At 41.7% G+C, this 24,618-nt stretch overlaps 1 protein-coding gene across 2 annotated transcripts in view; it reads left to right on the forward strand.

Moving 5' to 3' along the window:
- Positions 1–1,269: 1,269 nt before the first annotated feature.
- The window catches only part of sgcg (sarcoglycan, gamma), a 30,047-nt gene continuing 6,698 nt past the window's right edge, over positions 1,270–24,618 (forward strand). Inside the window, exons 1-6 of one of the 2 annotated variants that reach the window (XM_084316831.1) lie at positions 1,270–1,752; positions 7,597–7,791; positions 16,920–17,024; positions 19,045–19,132; positions 21,691–21,810; positions 22,717–22,789. In XM_084316831.1, the coding sequence (XP_084172957.1) occupies positions 7,597–7,791; positions 16,920–17,024; positions 19,045–19,132; positions 21,691–21,810; positions 22,717–22,789 (581 nt within the window). In that variant the 5' untranslated portion in view covers positions 1,270–1,752. Of the gene's footprint in view, positions 1,753–7,593; positions 7,792–16,919; positions 17,025–19,044; positions 19,133–21,690; positions 21,811–22,716; positions 22,790–24,618 lie in introns of both variants that reach the window. The other variant, XM_084316830.1, reaches the window with a different exon arrangement.

The raw sequence follows: 24,618 nt of genomic DNA on the forward strand, positions 1-24,618 counted from the left end.
TAAGTTCACCCAAATTTTATTTCACATCTGCATCATGAACTTTCAATATTTGTTATGAACATGAACCACTGTCTTGTAGAACTAGAGTCCATAGAAGCTATACAGTAGATTCGAATCTGTGTGATGTCATCAGCAGACACTTCCTGTCGCTGCCTTTGAAAATTATTTTATGTGAATGTTTATTAGTGCTTTTACAGCCAAATGTCATTAAAGTTGAACCTTGTGTACTGCCACTGTCTCAGGAAGGAAGATAATCATATGTAGCCTACTATCAGGAGAGCGATATCTGCTCCTTTTCTAGCTTTGGATAAATAAACCGTTTTAAAATGGGGGGAGTGGCTTCCTGTACACTCTTTGAAGCTAGAAAACTACTTGAAAAGTTAGGAACTTTTTCAGTTGTTTGATGACAGGGCCTGCGATTTCCAAACATTCAAATGAGTATATCCTAGGCTCACTTTGGTTCACAGTGCCTCATGATTATTTTGTTTTGAATTAGGATAACACAAGAATTACATGTATAAGAATACAGTAGTATATATATATATTTTAACTGCAAATGTAAACAAACCCCTCCCGCCAGAACTGCATAGTAGTAGGCCTTAACCGATATGTTGTGAACTTGTGATGTACAAGTAACGGCTCCAATCGAGATAGAAAGACTTGTGAACAAATAATAGGGGGAGAAAAACACAAGAAAACCCATCAAGTTGTCTTTTCGTGATTGATTGACTGATTTATAGCCTAAAAAGGTTCTGATTTCAGATAATACTCGGATCTTGTTGCGCTCACAGAACAGCATGTGATCAGTCCATCACTTGTCCTTCTCTGTCGATGTCTTTCTTTTTTATATGACTCAATCAATATTTGGTGACTTCCAAGTAACACAAAGCCACACGCACAACAGAGAGCACCACATGATACTCCCAACCACAGCTAACGACTCCCGTTTCAGCTGCCGCTACAATTACACAGCCCCTCTATTAATACACACTGTGCTTACAAGTGTCCCTGTCTCTTCTGTCACAGTGACTCCGTTTCAAGGTCCACCAGGTTCCCACAGCTGCCCGCCCGTCTGTCACGCAGTGGAGCTCTATCTCCGGGATCAGACTTAACTTCACGTCGAGAGCCGTGACTGTGAAAGGCTCAAATTAGACCGGACTGGAAGCCCCCAGGGTTGGGCAGCAGTGAGAGTGACTCACTGGTGTGTGCAGCATGTCTCGTAGCAGCAGCACAGGACAAAGCTCCCAAAGAAACGTCTGTACTTGAGTCTCTCTCTACTAACAGTTCTCTTGAGTTGGGCAGCAGAGGCATTCACACTTGTTATACTATTAGGTGAGAGGGATAGTTACTTCTCTCTCTTATTTAATTTTCTCTGCTTGCTCTTATTTTCTTGCAGTCTCCCCTCCCTCTTTCTCTCTATCTCCCTCCCCCTCTGCTTGCTCCCTCTCTTTCCTACACCCACAAAACGGATGATTCGAGGGGACAATCAAAAGTGGGAAGCCTAAAGGCAGACAGAGAGAGAGAGGGATAGATACATTATATTATGCAGGAAGTGTGAGCGCCATCTTGTGGTGATTAGTAGGGGCACTTCCACACTGCCAGATTTATGGCACGCAGCTGTTGGAGTGGCTGACAGACATCCAAGGCGCTCCGCCACTAGCTGCTGCTACCGCCGCTGCTCTGTCCTGCTCAGCACACGCTCCGTCTGCCCTGGCTTAGAGAGAGAGGACTGCTCTGCCTCACTACACTAAGGTAAGCAAAGGGATTTTCTCTCTCCTATCTTTGGGATTTCCGTTTGTTTTTTAACTTGTTAAGTCTTCCTCACAGTTCAAGTGATTTACTGTCTAAACTTTGACCTACTACTGTGTCTGTTGATCTGAGTGAGTATACACAGACAACACAGTGTATGTTTGTGATTAAGGTTTTGTCTTGTAGCTTACCCCACGCTTATAGTTCTGTAGTTTTACTTCCTGAGAGAGAATTAGAGTTTTTTGTGTGTGATAAGAATCTTAGTTGGGTGGTTTAATAGTTTTTACCATACATGGTCAACAGTACTGAAATACAAAAATAACTTGTCATTGGAGTACTTAAGTAATGGTTTACAGTCATATCCTGGTTTTGATATCCTGTGTATTAGTTATGCTCATACCATGTATGTGTGTGTCCTGTGGCTCTTTTTTTTTTTTTTAGTACACAATGCTGTGCCCTATTTTTAGAAGTGGAAGCATTACAGCATAGTGGAGACATGAAGACAGCAGCATACAAGACTGAGACAGAGAGAGAGAGAGAGAAAGTCCAGCAGGGAACTAACTAACTCTGTGCTCAGCTTTCGATTGGCTCCCTTTCCTTATTGCTCAACATCTGAGCTCCTCAGAGTATTTCCACAGGTCTTATATAGACGAATGTCCTCCGGCTAACAATTTGAGCAAGTAATTTTCTAAAGTATGAGGCTTTCTCTTGTACATGTTCTCCTGGCATTTGTTCAGGTCAAGCTGTGGCTCACAGAAGGCTGGATTCTCAATTACAGCCAGACCCTGGTGAATTTTAGGAAGGCAATTAGCCTGTTCTCTCCGGTCCTATAAGTTCTCATTTGGAGGGTACAGACTGACAGAGAGAGGCAGAAAGGGAGCATCTCTGGTTTGAGGTTAATTGAGAGGGCGCCCCAAGATAAATAGCCCCGGTAAAATGTCTTAAGACCTGAATATAATACACTTCATCTCAGGAAGCGGGTGTATGACCATGTTTTATGACCATAAAAGCCTTTGTAGTGTGTGCATTCTCGCTTGCAATTAGGGTCCATATATATTTAGGAAGTATGTAAAAGTACTGATGCAGGATTAAAGTTGTCTTTTAGATTGATAACGAGATGGATAACTGATTGTTGTCTGTGACTCTTAAGTCGGCACAGTCTCTCTGTAAAACCTTGTAAAAATGGGAAACAGACCCGCTAAGACCCGGCGAACGCTGACCTGTCGAACCTGTGTTTTGTGAACCCTTTTAACCCTTTCAGGTTTACCTTTTGGAATGTTTTCTTAGAATACTACCACTCAACAGCTGTTAATGGCCAGTCGACGTTGTGACATCAACATTTGAAGGTTCCGTTCTCAAAATTAGAATCACGTGGGATCGTACAGACAGACAGGGTTTATTGTTTATTAAAGTCAGACAGCGTTTTGAACCCAGAGTCCCATGCGTTGAGGATTCCTTCCATGGCTATCCAGTGGCGGAGCTGTTTAAGGAATGTTTATTTGGGTTGCTATGGAAGGATCGGTCTGTGGCCGGACTGGCGCACTGAAACTGGAGCTGGGAGAAGCCTGTTTAATGATCCTAACCACAAGCTGCCCCCGTCTCTCTCACACTGGTGCTGCAGTAGCAAGCCCTGTAATGCTCTCATTTAAATTAATTAGAATGGGCCAGAACAAATTCATTAACGCCATAATGAACAACACAGGGCTATTTCACCTTGGTGTTTCATTTACCCACGGAGTATGTTGATCACTAGGTTTGTGCCCATATGGCGTGTAGTTATTAATGGGGGACGGGACGAATGGGGCAAGTTTCAACTGCTCAATCCAAGTCCTAATCTAAGGCTCTGATTTGTATCATGTTATATGGAATAAATGGACTGCATTTGTATAGCCTAAAAAAATCCAAAGCGCTTTATAATTTATGCCCCATTCACACACCGACGGCGGCGGCAAGTAGGCAACCACAATCATGCAAGGTGCCAACCTGCTCATCGGGAGTAGTTGGGGGTTAAGTGTCTTGCTCAAGGACACTTCAGCACGCTGCTGGGAGGAACCGTAATCCAACTGGGAACCTTCTGATTACCAGACGACCGCTCTACCTCCTGAGACGCTGTCGCCCCTATCATTATAATACCCGTAAGAGCAGAGTTCTGCCATATCACTGGCATATGACTGAATATAATGAGCTGGGAAAACATGGAGAAAATAAATGAGTATTCCAACAAGGTGGCCCCTTATCGTCTTGCTCTCCCATCCTCCCCCTTCAGAAGTAGCACGAGGTGAATCTTCTTGGGTTCTTCATTTATTTGGTTGTGAAAATAAGAGCTATTCATCACGGCTGGGTCTGAAGGCCATGCGACTGCTCCCGCGTGGCGGGGTGTGTTTTGTCAGATAGAGATGGGCCTCTTCCTCTTCCTCCTAATGTCAAAACCCTGTGTTCACCGCCGAGCAAGCTGTTTGTGGCGACGGTGGCTAGGTGTTTATCATCCTCCTCTCTCTCTCTCTCTCAAACACACCTTTTCCTCACTCCCAGATAGCCCAGGCCAAGTGTGTTTTCTACGTATTCATTATCTCTTAAAGATGAGGGAGAGCCCAGGGAGGGAAAATGTTTACCTTCATTAATCATAAAAGTACAGGTTACGGGAGTTTCGCGCCAAGTAGAATTTATTACCTGCACAACATCGGAATCGCCTTACTTCACTGACACCAAGGCGGACTAGTGGTCTCTCTCTCTCTCTCTCTCTCTCATACACCGAGCCTCTCCTGGTAGCCTCATCATGGTTAGATGAAAGTCAGCCAAATCACAGTGGGATGATATGACTGGCAGAACATCTGTTAAGTGTCGAAGAATTACTGTTCAGTGTGAAAAGTGGCTCCTTAAACATGATGGAAACCATGTTTACCCTGGCAACAAGACGCAGCATCTGTCCCATATGTAAATTGGGCAGGTCGCCGGGGCCTCATCCTTGTCAAGGCATGAATCACCGGGGGCGGCGCTGAGACGCCGGCGCGGCGGCTCTGCGTGTTTGTTCGGATCAGTGGTTCTCAAACTTTCTGATGTGTGACCCCTAAAACAGGGGGATGCCCTTTTCACAAACACTGTCAAAGCACAGACGGAATGGTGACTTCTGACACCAAATAATGATTATTAGTTGAACTCCCTTTGAGGCTGTTTCACTTGATTTATAATAGGAGGGGGTCTTCAGACTTCAAATATATAAGAAAAAAAGCATCTAGGCGGCTGGGTGGCGCAGCGGACATTGCGCTCGTCACCAACGCACGAGACACCGGTATCGAATCCGGCTGTCGGCGTTGCCTCCGGCTTGGGCCGGCCGTCATACTAACTTAATTGGCAGAGTTAGCGGTGGGAAGTCGATGGGTGGTAATCTGGACGTGGTAAACAGCGACTCCTACAGGTCGGTTGGGGCGCCTGCACAGCAGAGACAGGAAAAATGGCGGGGGCAGTGTGAGCCTCCTACACGTTACTCTTCGCCAAATGAGAGTCCGCGCTGGCAGGTGAAAAGATGCGACTGGCTGCCTACACATGTATCAGAGGGGACATGCGATGGGCTTCTATCCTCCCTACAACCGGCCAGTGGGGGGCACATGCGAGCAACGTTCAAGACAGGGGAGGGGAGAATTGGCACGGCTAAATTGGGATGGGAGAAAAATAAAAAAAGGGGAGAAGTGGATTAAAAAATAAATAAAAAGCATCTGTACCAAAGATTATATGGGGTAGAATTACACATTGATTTATGTCGCTATAAAGTGACGTATGCATGCTGTCATCACCATAGCAACCTGGGGAAGGCTCTCTGGAGCTGAAATGTGTTGGTTTAAGTATTTATTTCTTACCCAGGGACAATGCAGATTAAACAACATTTTCAGTTTCCGCATCAATGTAAACGTACCAGAGATACAGTAACTAGTTTTTATCTGTATTCCCTGCCTAACATGCATGTCTTTGGTGTGGGAGGAAACTCACGCAAACACAAGGAGAACATGCAAACTCCACACACATTCGTATTTCGTAGTATATTATTTTTGTACTTTGGCTCCCTTATGCTTTATATATATATGTATATATCCTGTACAGCAAAGATATTCTTTCCACAGCTGCACTACTCTATTTATGTTCTACAGTATGTTGTGTTATATTCCACATTACTCCTATCACTGTGTATTGTGTACAGCAGTGGCACGAATTAGTTTTTATCTTTTGATTCTTGCTCCCACTTCCTAATATATATACTCATACTTGTTTTTAATATTTCACATTTTTATTACTGTCGACGTGTTGTTTTTGCATCCTTTGTGTGAGCAAACACCAAGCCAAATTCCTTGTTTGTGCAAAAGTACTCTACTAAATAAGACCGATTCTGATGTGCAATTTCCCTCTCTGAATCCTGTACATTCATTACTCCGTCAAACTCCTCAAGAAGTCTATACTATTCATCATTTCATAGTTGAAATACCTGAATAGCCGTTATTGCTTCTGCAGGGCATGTTATGGAGCTACATTCTGTAAACAACATTTTCTTCAGGCTTTTGTCTTCACAGAGAGCTCGGCATATTCCCTTCAGTCTGTGTCTGAGTATTAATGCAGATTAATCAATAGAATATGACAGGAGGCCTTTCTCCAACCCCATGGAGCTGAGCAGCATTATGTGGTTGTATGTTCAGCGTAGAGTTACATTCCCTCCCGTGTCCTTGTGAAATCTGTCACCGGGGTTTCATGTTGTCACTTTGCCAGATGATCCAGCTATGCTGAATGGGAGGAACACTCGCTTGCACTGACGCCGCGGGCTACAGGCTCATGGTTGGGAGTTAAAAAATGCCTATTTGCAGAAAAGGAAGACAGAAAAACCTAGCATCGGCTGTATTAGTGGCCTGTCTTGTCTTGACACTGTCTTCAGTGTTTATTTATTCAAATGTGCAGATATTCAGTTTCGATTAATGTTTTGCAATTGATACCCTACTATGTAGCTGCGGCAGAGGGTTGAGCACAGAGTGTCATTCTCAGTTGCCCTCAGTCATGCTCAAGTAGTTGGAGCTGGAAATTCACTCAACATTTCCATTGGCTCTCGGGCCAGATATCCACTGGATTTGGCACATGAGCTGAATGACATACAGAACTGTAGACTTGTCTAAAGAAGGCATTGTATGGAATTGCTATGAGGAAAAATACAAGTTTTCTTGTATGGATAAAAGACCAACGTTTCTCATTTTAGATTTGTTTAATACATTGTTGACCTATATTTTCATAAGAACTGGCATTATATACAATACAGTAGTCTATTACCGTATGTTATGTTTTCCATGGTCTATAATTTGTTCCTACTAAATTCTCTGTGAACCTTGACATGCTTCACACAATAGACTCTAAACACCATTCTGACAGTGATGCCTGTTGTTTAGTCCATTCACAGCCTTATTGTAACAGCCAGGGTCAGTTGTTAGATGTGTTTAAATCTACACTGCTGCGTCCATGATCTCTTGCATCAGTGGCTTTCAAAGTGGGGTGTGGGGACCCCAAGGGGTCCTTGGGTTTTTACATTTTCTAACATTTTATTCATTATGGGAAATGCGCTTACCATCTTCTCCAGAGTCGGACAAGAAGATGGATACCAATCTCTGTGTGTTCAGTAGAAAGCTATCTGGCTACAAGCTAACCTAGCTTAGTACAAATGAATAGAAGCGGAAAACAAGTCTTACACATCCAGTAGAGTAGAAAAGTTTGTTACTTACTCTGCAAAGATACACTTAACAACTTTGTAGACTACTCATACATTCAAAAAGACAAAGAAATAAAAGACGATGTCCCTGTGTGTGTTTCGCCACCCAGCAGATGGTACGAGAGCAGTATGTCACCACTACCCAGGACAGGGGCGTCTCCAGGCCGCTGCCCGACCAGGTCTACAAGATCGGCATCTACGGCTGGAGGAAGCGCTGCCTCTACCTGTTTGTGCTGCTGCTGATCATCATCCTGGTGGTGAACTTTGCCCTCACCATCTGGCTATTGAGGGTCATGTGGTTCAACGCGGTAAAACACTCCTTTCCCTCTTAACGTCACTGCTTCATTCTTTCTGCTTTGATTTCTTGATTTACATTTTTTTCTTTTATATATATATTCTATTTGAAATGTGAAAACAATACAAGACAAAAAATTACAGTAAAAAAAATATATATAATAATAAATAAAATACGTGGCTACCGGACAAGGTTCTATACTGATTGAATTCACAGTGGTTACATTTTCAATGATCAATTGTCAATTATCCAGTGTACAGGTTATTACAGATTGATTATCTATTTGGTGCTTTAGATTTATCAAAATGGATTCTCTCCATCTGTATGATTATGATCATTTCGGTAAGCCATTTATGAGAACAAGGGTGTGGGCAACTTCTAGTCTTTCAAAATCATTTTCTTAGCTGTTACCATGCCCGACATAAATGCTGATTGTTCATTTGGTGGATCATTTAAGGCAGTTTCAGAACAACCAAAGAGTGCTAGCTCAGGGTCAGGAGGAATGTCCTTTTCATATACTCCAGAAAACCATGTCTTTCGTTCGTTCTTTCTGTCCTCTTTCTTTTTTTTCTTATGACTGACCTGTCTTAGTCAATGGATGGGTCAGTTAACCATTAGACTTAAAGAACTATATCTGCATGACTGCATGTAGGAAACACAGTTCTACAGATTTGTTACTAAATCATCTAATCAAGTCCTGTGACAGTGACCATTAGTCAATTAAGAACTTCTTTAGCGACAGACAGCCTCAATCTCTAGTATTTTACAGTATCTTTGGTCACAGGCAAACACAGATTAGGCTTGGATGTTGATGTTGCTGTATAATTTGACATCTTGGTATTAGGGGTTTGATTGAGGTGGAAAGCTGATTGATTGATTGATTGATTGAAAATTGTATTAACAGATTGCAGAATGGGTACAATACAGTACAGCTCAATACACACAATTGTTAAGGGGATGCAGACCAGAGAGACTTTCGTCTTGTTTACATCAGGCGGTACATTGGAGGGGGTTGGGTTAGGACATTTACTGTACATTGGAGAGGGTTGGGTTAGGACATTTACTGTACATTGGAGAGGGTTGGGTTAGGACATTTACAGGGGCCTGTTTCGAATTGCAGTCTCCCATAGGTGCTCTTTGAGAGTGGTTTTGAAAGTGGGTAGTGATTCACATTCCTTTACAGCTGTGGGTAGGGCATTCCACATTGATGTGGCATAATTGCGAAATGTGTTTAGTCCCTTGTTTGAGCAAATTTCTGGGTTTAACATGATTTGTGGAGCTCCCTCTGGTGTTGTGGTTGTGGTATTCACTGACCTTTGGGAAGTATTTTGACATGTACATGGGTACCTTAGTCGTGTAGTGTATCTTGTAGACCAGGCCCATTGCAAGTTGCTGTACTCTGTCGTCTACTCTAAGCCATCCTACATTACAGTACTGCTAATGCAACGGCCCCTAAGCATTTGTTTTTCCACTTATTATTTTCCACGTCATGTTAGATGACTGATATACTCTGGGTTATCTGGTGCCATGAACCATCTATTGATGGCTGGCTGTCTAGACACCACAGTGAGTGTGTTGTGAATGAAATACTATTCCAGTAAAATATGTTGTTAGTTCCTTTGCCTGAGGTCCAGCTTGCATTTGTGCATTTAGCAAGTGCATGTGCACACATACACATATACATACATATACATACATATACATACACATACACATTCACAGGCACAGGCACACATTTTGTCACCTGAGACAATTAAGGAAGTTCAGAGTATCAGGGAAGATACTCCACTCCTTCTATTCCGGGGCTGTAGAGAGTATTCTGACTGGGAACATCACTGCCTGGTTTGGAAACGGCACAGCCCAGGACAGGAAGGCACACATGAATACACACACAACTAGGGATGCCCCGATCGATCGGCCACCGATCGTTATCGGCCGATAATCAGTATAAATATGCGATCGGTGATCAGTGATAATGCTTTATTTTCGCCGATCGTCAAAACCGATCTCAGTCGCTGAGTTCTGTCTCAGACACTGGGTGGTGCGGCGTCTGCTCATCCCTCCAGCCCCTCCCGCATGCATGTAGTCTAGTCAGGTCTAGTCTAGTGGGACGGGAGGACGGCGTTGGCCGATATGGCTCACGGCGATCGGTTATCGGTGTCAAAAAACGTGATCAGGGCATCCCTACACACAACACACATTCTGCACTCGCTCACACACAAACGCACCATAGGTCACTTTAAACAAGAAAGGACACTTTAAAGGAAGGGGGAAAAGGACACTTTAAGAAAATAACTTGTTGTGATTATTGTATAGCATAGGGACATAGAAGTAAAACTGTATATTGTATAGTAGTGTACATAGGACCCAGTGCCTTTAAGTTGTAGCTCAACATTGTATTGCAATTATCTCAGGATTTATTAACATGTCTATTTTATCATGTCTATTCTACTTATTTGATTTCAGTGTTTCCCACAGGATTTTGTGAGACTGGTGGTGGGTGAACCTCGGCCCCTCTAGGGGGTTCCGGGGGCATCTCCCCGTAATTTCTTTTTTTTAAGTTTAAAGTTAAATATATCAATCTGGTGCACTTTGAGAGCAAAATTAAGAGGCTAGATCTATGATAAACTTTGTGCTCAAAACACAAAATCAACTAGACACTAGAGCATACATTTGAGCCATCAAAGAAATTAAGCAAAAGTGGTTACCTGTGTTGAACTAGTTTATTTTTTAGAAAATAAAAAAAAAATAGACTGGATTACTATTACGACTACTACCACTGCCAATACTACTGATGCATCCCTATTGGCAAACTTTATATTTATTAAAAAAAAAAAAAAAAACTGCGAGCCGCCACAGTCTAGGTAATTAATGGGAAACACTGGATTTACTACCGTATTTACTATTGTATTCTTGCACAATCGAAGCGGGCATGGCCAACTGCATTTCACTGTATGCCCTGGTATGTATGATTAATAAACCTCTTGAATCTTTGCACAAGCACCAGAACGATGTACAGACATGGTTTAGAGTACGTTTGGTTTCAGACCTAGAGGATATATTGCTACACGTGACGTCTCGTCTGACCACCTGGTGTTGCTGGAGCTTTAACTGCTTTTCACTCTGTAACCTTTGGGAGAAGTAGCTTTTCAACTGATTTACAATGAAAAGATTCCGTTTTGTTTCCACATATATATATGTCTCGCTGACTCATGTTCAGCTGACGTGTGCCTTGTATGCGTTTTCATTTATGATGCATCACCAGAGACTCCGGAAGTCTTCCTGAAGCGAACAGAGTCCTTCTTACTTGCTGTAATGCATCACACAAGATATATTTTATTTAAAACCTATATGTATTCTCCTAAGAATCAACTGATGTTGCCCTAATTTTGAATGATGCCCAGTTACATACCAGTTAAAATATAAAAGTGTGCAATACACTGCTGCAGTCGTTTTACCAGTCTGTAGTAACAGCGTCCTTTTCTTTGCTGTTGTATGCTGGGGGGGCTACATCAATTCAAGGAACACCAACAAACTGAACAAGCTGTTGCTATCCTGGAGAAGCCCTCCCACCCCCTATATGAGGAGCTAGCCACAGACTCATACCCCCCCTGACACTCCACTAACCGCCCAAGCCAGTCCTCCGTGCCAGCGGCCATCAGGCTCCACAACCGTGGGCAGGGGCTGCTGCTAGCAGCTGCAGAACTCGAGAACTATTAGGAATGTCTGACCACTAAGTGTGTCTGACTATTAACCACCAAAACCTGCACCGACTACAATGTATGATGTATATCATGCCAGTTAGGGTACCTTGTGTATACTGCACCTTGTGTATACTGCACCTTGTGTATACTGTTTGCTTTTACTCTTACTCATAGTATACATTCAGATTCAAATTCTTTATTGCCATATTTATTGTAACATATAATAACCCATAGGGCATACAGACCCTCAACTGCACCTTTTGTTTACACTGTTTATTTTTCTCATATTTTTATATTCGGATACAATTTTATTGCCTATATTTATGTATTTCTACTATTACCCTGTCCATACCTGTACCCCCCCCCCCCCTCCCCATGCTGCTATGATGCCCGAATTTCAATAAATCAATTAAATAATATCTTGTCTTATATTATCTTATTTTAAGATCTGTATGTACTGTACAGTATATACCAAAACTCTGTAAAACAGTTACACATCAATAGAATTTGGCAACAATAAAAGCATAATAAAATACCAGGAGATAATAAAATGTACCATGTACCAGGGAGGTTTAAGATCATGGCCATAAGTCAGCAGAGAATCGATTTTCAGCTCATACTGAAGAGTATTCCAAAGAAGTTCGGGCACTAAAACAAAAGGCTGACTGTCCAAGTTCAGCTTGTGCTCGGGGGACCTTCAGTCATATGAGTGGGTTAGATAGGGTCCAGAGTTCCAATCTAGCACCATTGCAATATAAAGTGGCAGCTTTCTGATAATGGCCTTATAGATAAACAAATACCAATTACGCCTCTCTGCCAGAGAAGATCAACCATATCATAGAGGATACAGTGGTGTCATATCTATCACCAGTAATAAATCTTGAGGGCAGAATGATAGACCAATGTCTAGGGGTTTAAGAGTGGAAGGAGCAGCATTTCTATAAATGACATCCTCGTAAGCCAACACTGATAGGAAAACTGCTTCAACAATTAATTTTCTACAAAAAATCGGGAAGCTGTTTCTGTAGAAGTAATTTTGTTGTCAGTTTGCTGACAAGATCATCTATATGATATTTTTCATCAATCCAATATCATTAACTCAATCAGCGCCAGAGGGATATGAGTAATGTGTGGTTAAAAGGCTAGCATTCTAAAGTATAGGACTACATGGCGGTGTTTGCAGGGCTATAACTATATTCTATATTATAGCTATGGATACAATACTATGGCCCATTTGACATTGAGTATCTATCGTTCAATATGTGAAAAAGAAATTTCATCCATACATTCCTGTTTTATACCGTGGTGAATATAAGTATGGTTTTAGAGTGGTCTAGGGTAATTCCTGGGAGGCTGCAACGTGTATTATACTAAATAGGGATGCTCCGATATTGGTATCGGTATCGGCCGCCGATATCGGTAAAATAGCTGGATCAGGTATATATATTTTTTTATAATAAATAAAATAAGAAATAACCATTCAGTACATTTATATCTATGTGTTAATTTGTTACATTTAGTTTCACTAAGTTAGGAAAGTAATGTTTTAAGTCAAGCCTGATGTTGCCTTGCACAAAAGAATGATCCCAGTCTATTCCACACAGTGACAGTGAGGCATACAGTTTATTAATTGAATGAATGAAGTTTATTTTCTGTCTTTGTTTACAACAAATAAAAAACACACTTGTGATCCTTTACAATTCTTAAAAACAAAATATATTTTAATATAAAAAAAAATAAACGTGGATTCAATTATTTTGTTTAACTTTTTTGTACAATGGGTATCGGTATCGAGACTGAAAAAGTCTGATCGGTGCATCCCTAATACTAAATGGATTGGAGTTCCATCCCTACACACTCTACAATAAAAAAATCAAATGCATATGATGGGTATTATGTTCCATCATGAATGCATGAAAGGGTGGGGGGGCATTGGAGGAGAAGATGGTGACCCCTTATAGACTTCAGGATATTGTGTATACCGGGCGGCTGATTGGCGCAGTGGGCAAGGCGCTCACCTCTAACGCAGGATACGCTGGGTTCAAGCCCAGCTCTCTGCGTTGCTACCGGCTAGCCGGTCGTTCATACTAACACAATTGGCAAGTGTTAGAGGGTGGGAAAGCCGGTGGGTGGGGATTGGACGTTGTGGACAGCGACTCCTACAGGTCGGTTTGGTGACGCCGGTGCGACGGAAGCAGGAAGTGACAGGGGCAGCGTGAGCCTCCCACGCGTTACTCCTCGCCACAGAGTTCGAGCTGCTGCGGCGAAAAGATGCGTCAGGCTGCCTCCTCGTGTACCGGAGGAGACACGTGATGCAAGGCTTCTGTCCTCACTACAACCGACCTGTGGGAGGCATAGTTTAGCAACGTTCAAGACAGGGGAGGGAAGAATTGGATACACGAAATTGGGAGAAATGGGAGAAAAATAGAAAAATGGGGAGAAAAAGTGGGGGGGGAAAAAGGATATTGTGTATACCAACATTTCAATTAAGCAATGCAAATTACCATTTTGGCCCTCTTATCACACATGTGATCCAGATTTGGCGTGACACCCAGAAAGCGTGCACTAACCGCCATAAATGGCACACGCATTCCCCTCTTATTTAATAACAATTTACTCCTTATTGGACAACAACCTATTGGGTACCCTAGATGGGAAAAGAAAGGCATCCATACGCTGGGGGACATCTTCGATAACTCTGGTCTCCGATCTTTCCAAGATCTATCCAGTGGATATGATCTACCCGGAACGAGCGAGTGTTCATGTATGTTGGTGTTTTATTTGTTATTTTTCTTTCTCTGGTGTCCTTTGTATAATTGATTAGATGTATGTCCTGGGTCCCCTATAGGTTGGGACCGGATGGCCGCGGGCTCGGGGTGGGGGGGGGTCCCCGGTTCGGGACCTCAGCGGGTCGTGGTGTTAAAGAGGCTGATGCTTTGACTCGCTGGGAGACCGGACTCGGGTCCTCGAGGGTTGGGAACCATGGCGGCTGGGCTGTCTCAATTAGTGTCTTGTCATGATTGGTTAAGTTGATGTCTTATGTTATCTTTTTATGTATTATTATTATTATTATTATTGTACTGTGATATTCTTGTTGTTGTTGTTTCATGTTTAACACTTTGATCGCCATGGGTTAAATTCATAATTTACCATCCCTAGCCAGCTCTATTTGTCTATGGAGAAGTTCCCCTTCTTTGCAGGGCTATAACTTTTTAAATTCTATTGCTAAATTGCCATTATTATGGCCCATTCAATGTCCTATATCCATTGTTCAGGGTGTAGCAACGTTAAACTTTTTCATTCACATATTCATACTAAAATATGGTCTAAAGTATAAGTATGTTTTTATCGTTTTCTGCAGCTTTCTTCAGAACGTGATTTATAGCCCTAAATGCATTATATTGATGATCAAATACAGTTTGGTAGGAATCGGCGCGAGATAAAAAATGTCAACTGGACGTGGTTCTAGAAGTTACTACGTATCATCTGATGATGACCGGATGGGCGGGGGGCCGTTTATAATTCCGTGGGCAGCGTTAGATGATTCATCCAGTGTGGGTCATATGTTCATCATAGCAGTTTATATGGAACACGTTAGAATATAACGCTGCAACTCACCGTGGCTTCCTCGCGCCGCTGGCAGATGAGCGTGGAACAGAATTTTTTCTATTATGGGATGGGGAAATGCCCGATCCATTTCCAGGTTGTATAATAGTATATAATTATGTCCAAATCATGTTGTTTTTTCGAGTTATTTGCACCGATCGATGTTCACTGTGTCAAGACGGAGTCTCTCTAACGATAGCGAGTGCCCGGACGACATATGGATGAGCACTTCCGGTTCAAAGGGTCATTTCCGGTTGGCGATCTGCCGATCGGCCACCAGATGGCGCTCTTGAACCGCTAGAGAGTTGAGTGGAGCTTTGCAGTGTATCTCAGGGCTCCGGAGGGGAAATATGATTTCGATCACAGATTTTTGAAATATTGATATCAAAGACGAGTTACGGCGTCTTCGGCAGAATGAGCATGGCTAGGAATGACGTCTAAACTCGTCATCGGCGACCATAGTGTTAAAGAAAGAAAATAAAAATATTTGGTTTTTTGATGCTTTGATCGTATGAATTGAAAAAAAGGCAGGACCCAAAATGTATCCCTGCAGAACACCCTTTGTTACAGACAAAGGCTTGCACTCTTAAGCCATTAGACTCTGTATACTCCGCCATTAGATTTATCACCGTTGATGGTTATGGTACTCAGCTTTGTGTCCTGTATAATGGGGTTGGATGGTCCTCCCTAGCGGAGCGGCGAGAGTTGCATTGGCATCTGTTTCTGTCCAATTTATCTTACTTCTCTTTTTTTTTTTTTACTTTATTTTTTAGCGTTTATCGCTTTTCTGGCCAAGCATGACCGACAGAAACAGGTTGAAATGGGATGTAGAGCAGGGGAAGACATTCTGAGAAATGACGGCGGGTCCGGGAATCGAACCCGTGTCCCCCAGATCCGTGACGAGCACGGTTTTCCCCAACGCAGAAATAGCGCAGAGATATGCGGTGAGCTACGGGAGCTCCCCTTATCTTACTTCTCTGTTGTAGTGGACATATGGACCCTATGGTACACGTTCCAAATGACTGGCTCACAATTAAAGCACCTGGAGTTTGTACTGAACTTGGGAAATCTGCTTTGGTATCCTTTGTTCAGTTTAAATCCTTAATCACCAACCATTTCACCATAATCTTCAGTTGTTTTAATTGATTGTACAAATTCTATTGTGATTGCTTTTATTGTATTTATCATGCATTCATTATTACATTTTCTTTTTTTTAAACTTTATTTTTTAGCGTTTATCGCTTTTCTGGTCAAGCATGGCCGACAGAAACAGGTTGAATGGGATGTAGAGTAGGGGAAGACACTCTACGGCGGGTCCGGGAATCGAACTCGTGTACCCCAGATCCGTGACGAGCACGGTTGTCCCCGACGCAGAAATAGCGCTGAGGTACGCGGTGAGCTACGGGAGCTCGCCCATTATTACATTTTCAAGTTGAATAAAGCATATTGGCACAGCATTGCCAGACTTACTGCTCACTAAAATTTATGTTTGATCCGCAAGTCCCTTCAGTCTTCCCTATGATATTTCCCCATTTCAGCTGCATGTTATTTCACCATTTCCCCTACCTGGACATTTAATGTATGCTTATGCATCTCTTCATAGTCTTTTGGCATGATTTATATCAGTTTGTTTTGTCCTAAAGTTCTAGATTGTGAACAAACGCCGCCTAACCCCCTGTTTACTCCAGATGTTATTTTCCCCCTGAAGAAAAATAGGCGTGGTCTGTTCACAGATCTGTGCGGGTCTGATTGGCACAGCCTTTAATGCATTATCTTCCTTTTATTAGAGTATCTTTGACGTTACTTAAGAGTATCTTTGCTCTGGCTGCAGGAGGGGATGGGGCTGCTGAAGGTCAACCCAGACGGAGTGAAGCTGGAGGACGGAGAGTCTGAGTTCCTGTTCCCGCTCTACGCTCAAGAGATCCACTCCAGAACGGTGGGAGGAACACAAACGCACTCCCCATCATCCTCTACCTTTACTGTACATGAGCGTTGCCAGATGGAAAATGTTAAATTATCGTCCTAGAGGCTTAAAATATATTTTTTTCTTAATGTTCTTATTACCAATAGAACATAACGGGTGTAAAGAGGGCAAAATTGTCGTACAGAGGGCAACATTATTGTACAAATACGATAATTATCATACATCTGGCAACATTGCTTTACATTCTCCTGTCTGTCTTCTTCTTTTTCTTCTTGTCCTTTCCTTTCCCCCCTTCTCCCTTTTCCTCTTCTTCTATTAGTTGTAGTAGTCTGGCAGTTAAAGTAAACAACAATGTTAGCTACACAAGCGGCCTTGGGTTTCTTGAAAGGAGCTATATAAATTATATTTATTATTATTATTATTATTAACATTGATGGTGTTTGTTCAATTTGTATGCGTTTCATTTGCACATATCAACACACATCAATAGGCAGGATGTAGAATCGGAGGAAGCATATGCAGGGGATCCAACAAGTGGTCTGACACACACACACTCGCACACACACACACACACCACTCTCTCATTGTGCCAAGATGGGGTTAAGGAATGAATCTGTGTAGACCATGCTTCTTGCTAAGATCTAATTAACTGCTGATTCCCAAACAGTTCAGACACACTTTCTAGTCATTAAGAGGAATATTTCTTTTAGCAAGTGAATGAACGGCGTTTGTCAGTTCTACACTGCTCCTTATTAACTCCCTCCTGGCTGTCTGTGGTGGAAAGTACTTTATGACTGCCTTCTAGCAGCAGATGGGAACACTTTGCTACAGTTGTTTACATGCTATGGGTTTTCTCCCTCATAGCAAGATTTCTTTTTTGTAACCTCATTCCTTTCTTTATGGGCCTCATTAAAGGAAAACGTTGACATTTTCAGCGTTAGTTCGTAGTTTCTGTTCTTCAGATTCCCTAAAATGGAATGCTAACAATCTTACAGAGTTTACAGAAACTGTAGGAAATTCCTTTCGTCAAGTGTCTGGCGGTGTGGAACACTGATGTCACTGAAGTCTCCCGTTCAGAATGTCTTCCATTGCATTTATGAATGAATTCCTTGGATTCTAATGAGTAAAGTTGGTCTCTTAGCCCAGTCAGTGGTTCTCTGCTTTTTTGGATGCCTGACCCCGTGCCTTTTTGTGACCCCCAACATGGTCAAGCATAGATAGAATGCTGAATTTTTACACCAAATAATGGTTATTAGTTCCCCTTTTCAGGCTACTTCACTTGATTACTCATTGGAGGAGGGCTTCAAATATTCCTCATTTCATAAGAAAGTAGCAGGGAGGGAGGCAGGCCAGCCTATAGGCGTAATGTGGCCGACCAGTGACTGAAAGGTTATTATTTCAGTTGGGAGCTGGTGACTGAAGGGTGGCTGCTATTTCATGTACGGTGCCCACCATCTCTGCCCTTGAGCAAGGCGCTGAACCCCCACTGTGCACTGTGGGGCGACCCTGCGCTTTGACCTCTGTTAAGACCAGAGTGGGCACTTTCTATCTACACACAACAGCAGAGGTGTTCCCATTGCTCCCATTTAGAGGCAAATTCCAAAAGCTCTGACAACACTGCTCCTTCCTCATTTGAGATTCAGTGGTGGTTTGAACACTGAACTTTCCACATTACTGCCACTGAGTGGTGAAGCGTGTTGGGGATCAGTAACTACTTCACAGAATAAATCAAAGCCTCCAGGTGACTGTATACACGAGAACAGCCAGGTTCCACTACACACATTCTCCCTCTATATACCTCTCCATGGTCTTGGCTCATCTTTTTATGAACAGGGCTTCTTTTATAGACTAGATAAATGGAAGGTTATATCAGAAGAAACCGACTATTGAATATGTGAGCAAAGCAAGTAATGGTAGTTTTATGAGACAGAAAAGGGAGTTTGCTTTTTGTTCATGTCTATGTTGTAGAGGTTTCGCTTGATATTCAGTGGTTGTGCAGGTTTGTGTTCATGCCAAACATGTTTTTTTTCAGGATTCTTTACTTCTAGTGCACGCGCCTGAAAACGTCTCCCTCAATGCTCGCAATGACAATGGTGATGTCACAGGACAGCTATCTGTGGGTAAGAAGATAACGGAACACACACACACACACAATAATGCGATAAAAAAAACTGAGCTTGTTTTAGATAACAGTATTCAACTGATTACGCTATATGAGGTCTACAGCAATGTCATAATGTCATTCATGGACGTGTCCCGCAGCGATCCACATTCAACATTAACAGTGACAGGAACGCATCTTTCCCTTCTGAATCTGTCAGGTTTCCCATTTAAACTCCATTTAATGAAACAAATCCCTCTCCCTACCATCAGCGCTGGAATGGCCTCTATTAGACAGCAGCCCCTGAGGCCGATGGAAGCTTCTGTTTGCCCACCTTTTTACGGTTGCCTGGTGGGGTGCACGGAGGGTTTCGTCATAATTAAAAGGCCAACAAATGACTAAACTAATTGCAATGTTCCACGGTGCCGTTATGTATCCTTGATCATTAAGCCATAAAAAGCATAACCCCCCCCCCATCCATGTGGCCCTGTATGAATACAGCTTAATGCCTTTTAATGGCCCGCCGCGTGGCCTATTCCTCGCCTCGGGCACAGGAGGTCGTGAAAGAAGTTGAACATAGGATTTAAAATCTGGCTGGCCTACGTCTAGGTCTTTCCTCGCATATTAAACTGTTTAAAGAAGGTTGTAATACTATGGTAATACTGTCTGTACGATTAATTTCTCATAGTTTCTAAACATTACATTCATTATATGCCATAGTATGTATGGGATTTTGATTAATGAAACATGCAAGGCTACTATTTCCTTACCTACATATGTAAAATGTAATTATTGCTTAATATTTGAACAGAAGGAGATCTGCTTGGCCTTTTTATAAGCATTTAGCTGATGCTGGTAATTCATTTGATAATAATTATACAGGCCCCCTCTTACTAATCATGATTATGTGCACATTGTAAGGCATGCCTCTCAGTTTTCCTTCCAGCCTTTCTCTACTCGTGTTGCTTTTGCAATCCATTGATGCCATGAAATCACCTGGAGGATAAATTGGATCCTTTTTTCTCTCAGGCTAGCTGCTCCATTAATTACAGAGCAAATAACACGTATATTTAATCTTTCTCTGTCAACGGGCATAGTTCCTAGTACCTGCTAAATGTATGTATCTCGTTTACATAAAGCTGGAGATGGGAGTGACCTAAATAATTATTGACCAATATCCAACCTATCCTGTCTAGCAAAAATCCTGGAATCATTGGTAAATAACAAACTCAAACTATTTATCTCAAAACACTCTGTATTAAGCCCTTACCAATTTGGTTTTAGAGCAAAACACAGCACGATCTCAGCCACTACTTTAGTTGTGAATTATATAGTATCCGCGCTAAACAAAAGAAAGCATTGTGCTGCCCTGTTTCTGGATCTGTCAAAAGTATTTGATAGAGTTAACCATTCTCTTCTTTTACAAAGACTAGTATACAGCATTGTTTTTGATGCAAATGCTTGTAGTTGGTTTCAGAGCCATTTGTCTGAAATGTGTGTGAAAACTGGGAATGCTCAAGTCAGAGTTCTTACCCATTACAAAAGGCATACCGCAGGGATAAATTCTGGGTCCTGTCTTATTTACCATTTATATTAATAATATTATTTAATCTTTGAGTGGCTGTCAATCTTTATGCAGATGACTATTGTATTGCTGGCTCTGTACAATTAGCCATTGAGAATCTCATGTAATGCTCTGCAAGATGTGCTTATTGGTCTTAAGCTTGCACTTAATGCAAATAAAACTAAATTCATGATGTTCTCTAGGGCTAGAGATATTGTTTACAATAAATTGCATATATCGACTGTGAATGGGTCTGACATTGAGAGAGTTACAGAATACAAATATCTTGGCATCTGAAAATTTTACATTTAAATACAGTATATACAATCTTGCCTGTAAACCGTTGCAAAAGATTGGCTTCTTGTACAGGAACAGAACCAACTTCCCAATGATTAGCAGAAAGGGGGTTGTTGAAGCTGTTTTGGATTATGGAGATGTGATTTATAGACATGCTACTGATTCCATTCTTAAGCCCTTGGATTCTGTATATCTCTGTCCTCAGATTTATCACCGGTGATAGTTATAGTACTCACCATTGTGTCCTATCCTTCGAGATCTTCCCCCTTATACCACTTCATTATTGGACTGGACCTCTGGACCTTATCCTACTCGCTCCAATGATTGGCTTACACTTCAAACCCCCAGAATTTATACTGAACTTGGGAAATCTGCTTTTAGCTTCTGTGCCCCCGACACGTGGAACTTCAATGTACCTTAAATCTCAACACTTTAGTATCCTTTGGACAGTTTAAACATTTAATGACCAGCCATTTCACCCCAGTCTGCAGTTGTTTTTAATTGTTTTATTGATTGACTTTCTGTGTTTTTTTTTTTTTTTTTTTTTTAACATCATCTGATCTGATCGGAGTTATACTCACAATGATTTGAGACAAAATAAAGGTTGAATGAATGAATATCAACACAAACATTTTAACTTGTGTTGTAAGGTTTCTTTTGTGTATAATTGATGATCATTTAGATGTATTGGTTTCTACTTCTACTGTCGCATTTAGGTCCAAACGAGGTACAGGGTCATTTTCAGAATCTGGTCATCAGCTCCCGCAATGATAAAATGCTGTTCACTGCAGACCACAAAATGTCCATGGTTGGGACGGACAAGCTACGTGTCACAGGTAAATCAGTTGTTCATTAACTTGAAGGGGGCAACACAGGTTGAGACTCATGTAGAGATGACTGAGGTTCATCCTAATAATTTTCTCTCCTTCAGTATCTTTCAGTGTCCTGCATGTATATTAATGTTGGGTCATCTGTGCCTCACTGTGAGAGGTAATTAGCATTGAAGAGCGATGTCTGGGTCATTTACATTCAGTTTACACTTTACATTTTCACACTTATTACTGTACATTTTACTGTATATTTTTGGCTGGATAGTTGTATATTTAAGATTTTAGAATGTATATACATACCAGAATGTATATCCTGGACTGTATTTTATTCTATTTTATTCTTATTTTTAATATTATATTCTTATTTTAGTCCTATTGACTACCTAAATGTTTATTGTTGTTCAATGTGAGCGATCTGTAGTGCCGAATTTCCCTCTGGATTATTAAAGGATTTATATTCTATTCTATTCAGTTTACTCGTCCAAAGAGCTGATCCTTGCTACCAAATATGACACTGGCACAGCCCCGGTCATAGAAGCTGTATATGCCATGCAAAAGACTCAAACGAAAGAACTGTTATCGAGACATTGTACAGATGCATACAGTAGTTAGGCTACCTCCTGATTCTGAACAACATAGAGTAGCATGCTAGCATACATCCTGCAGTTGGCCAACGAGTGGTGAATTATAAACATGTTATTAGCCATACTGAGGGAGTTGTCAACTTGGTGATTAAAGCAAGCCAGGCTACCAAATAATAAACCGTTGAACAACCAGTGTTTCCAGCTGGCACCCATTGTGTTTTGTTCCATAAAAGATTTATGATGAACACTTAAAAAAATATATATATATATATGTATGTATATGTGTGTTTTTATTTACTGTTTTCACTTTGTGTTGTTCTCTCATCAGGTCCTGAAGGAGCCTTGTTCCAACACTCGGTAGAAGTACCTCTGCTTAGATCGGAACCTCTCAAAGACTTGCTGTGAGCATTATTATAGTTTTTCACATTTCCAAAACTTCCAATGACAAGGTGCCATCATAAGGTCTCATTGAGTTATGGTGTCCTACTCCATCAACCCTGTTCGACCTGCCGCCAGTCTGTTGGTGTTCCATCATTTATTTTCTTTGTTGAGAAAACCCGCCCGTGCTTTAACTCCACGTATTTTATAAACTTATGCATTTAGATATATATGACGTATTTTATAAACCTATGCATTTAGATATATATGACGTATTCAGTGGTGCAGTGGTGGTGCCACGCAGTACCGCGCCGTCCCAGCACTTTTCTGAGCAGAAGTACGGTCGCGCACGGATGTGCACGCGCGCGCACACACATGCGTTCACAACTTTCACTCGACTCGTCGTCCGCGCGCCAAGTACCGGCACTCAGCTATCACCTAATCTTTGCATAACAATAGCTTCTAATAGCATAACAAAGAACGAGAAGTGCAAAACCAAAATACAAGCCCTGTACCAATTGGTGGGGGTTTGCTTGAGCTGTGGAGCTCTCAGTGACCAATGGTCCCGACTGGAAGGATGAGACATTTCTTGTGCTTCAGAAGGAAACTGTCCTTCTGTAAACTATAAGTTACATTGTTAATTTAGTTTGTATTTACTTTTCTAGTTTAAGTTAATTCAATTAAAGAAATTGTAACTACAATATTGTATCTACAATTACATTTAAAACATTGTTTGTTTTTCAACCATATCTCTTGACAATATAATTTCTTTATATATTGAAGGCTACATCCTGCTACCTTTTTCAGCATCTCTATTTCAAGGCAATATTTACAAAAACTAAACTAAAACTAGTAATTTCCTATACAAACATGTTTCCTACTATTTATGCATAATAATAATCTGTTCTGTGCGCATGCGAGGGAACATGTATGCGTGCACGTGGCATCATTTAAACTTCTGATATTACGACTGCACCCCTGGACGTATTTTATAAACCTATGCATTTAGATTAGACGAGGCTTTCATTTGGGGAAAGATCTTTTGTTTACAGTGGTGACTTGCTGCCCTCTAGTGGCCATAACAGTTATTGTGGTTTTAAACCTGCACTATGTACATTATTATTATTATTATTTTATCTACTTTTTTTTTCTCCCATTTTCTATTTTTCTCCCATCCCAATTTCGTATTGTCCAATTCGGGTTCCCCTGTCTCGAACGCTGTTAGGCCACGCCTCCCACAAGCCGGCTGCAATGTGGACCATCACGTGTCCCCTCCGGTACACAAGGAGGCAGCTGTCGCATCTTTTCACCTGCACAGCGCGATCTCTCAGCGGCGAGGGTCTGCGTGGGAGGGACACGCCGCCCTCGTTGCTTCCTGATTCTGCTGCGCAGGCGCACCAACCGACCTGTAGGAGTCGCTGTCCACAACGTCCGATCCCCACCCCACCAGCTTCCCACCCCCTAATGCTGTCAATTGTATTAGTATGAACGACCAGCCAAGCTGGTAGCAATGCAGAGAGCTGGGCTCGAACCCAGCATCTCCTGCATTAGTGGCGAGCGCCTTGCCCACTGCGCCACTTAGCCGCCCCCACTATGTACATTTTTCATGGACAAATAGTTTCTTTAGTCTAATCTCTACTGTATGAATGAATGTTATATTATTTTCGTGTCATACCATCCAAATGGCCCATCCCACATGGGATTACATGACACACAATTACAACAATATTTAAGACAATCTTCACGGTCACTCAGCATAATAATAATAATAATAATAATAATAATAATAATAATAATAATAATAATAATAATAATACAGACTTGAGGAAACCAGTATAATACAGAATCTTCA

This window comes from Notolepis coatsorum, assembly GCF_963971535.1.
Source record: "Notolepis coatsorum genome assembly, chromosome: 1".
NCBI lineage: Eukaryota > Metazoa > Chordata > Actinopteri > Aulopiformes > Paralepididae > Notolepis > Notolepis coatsorum.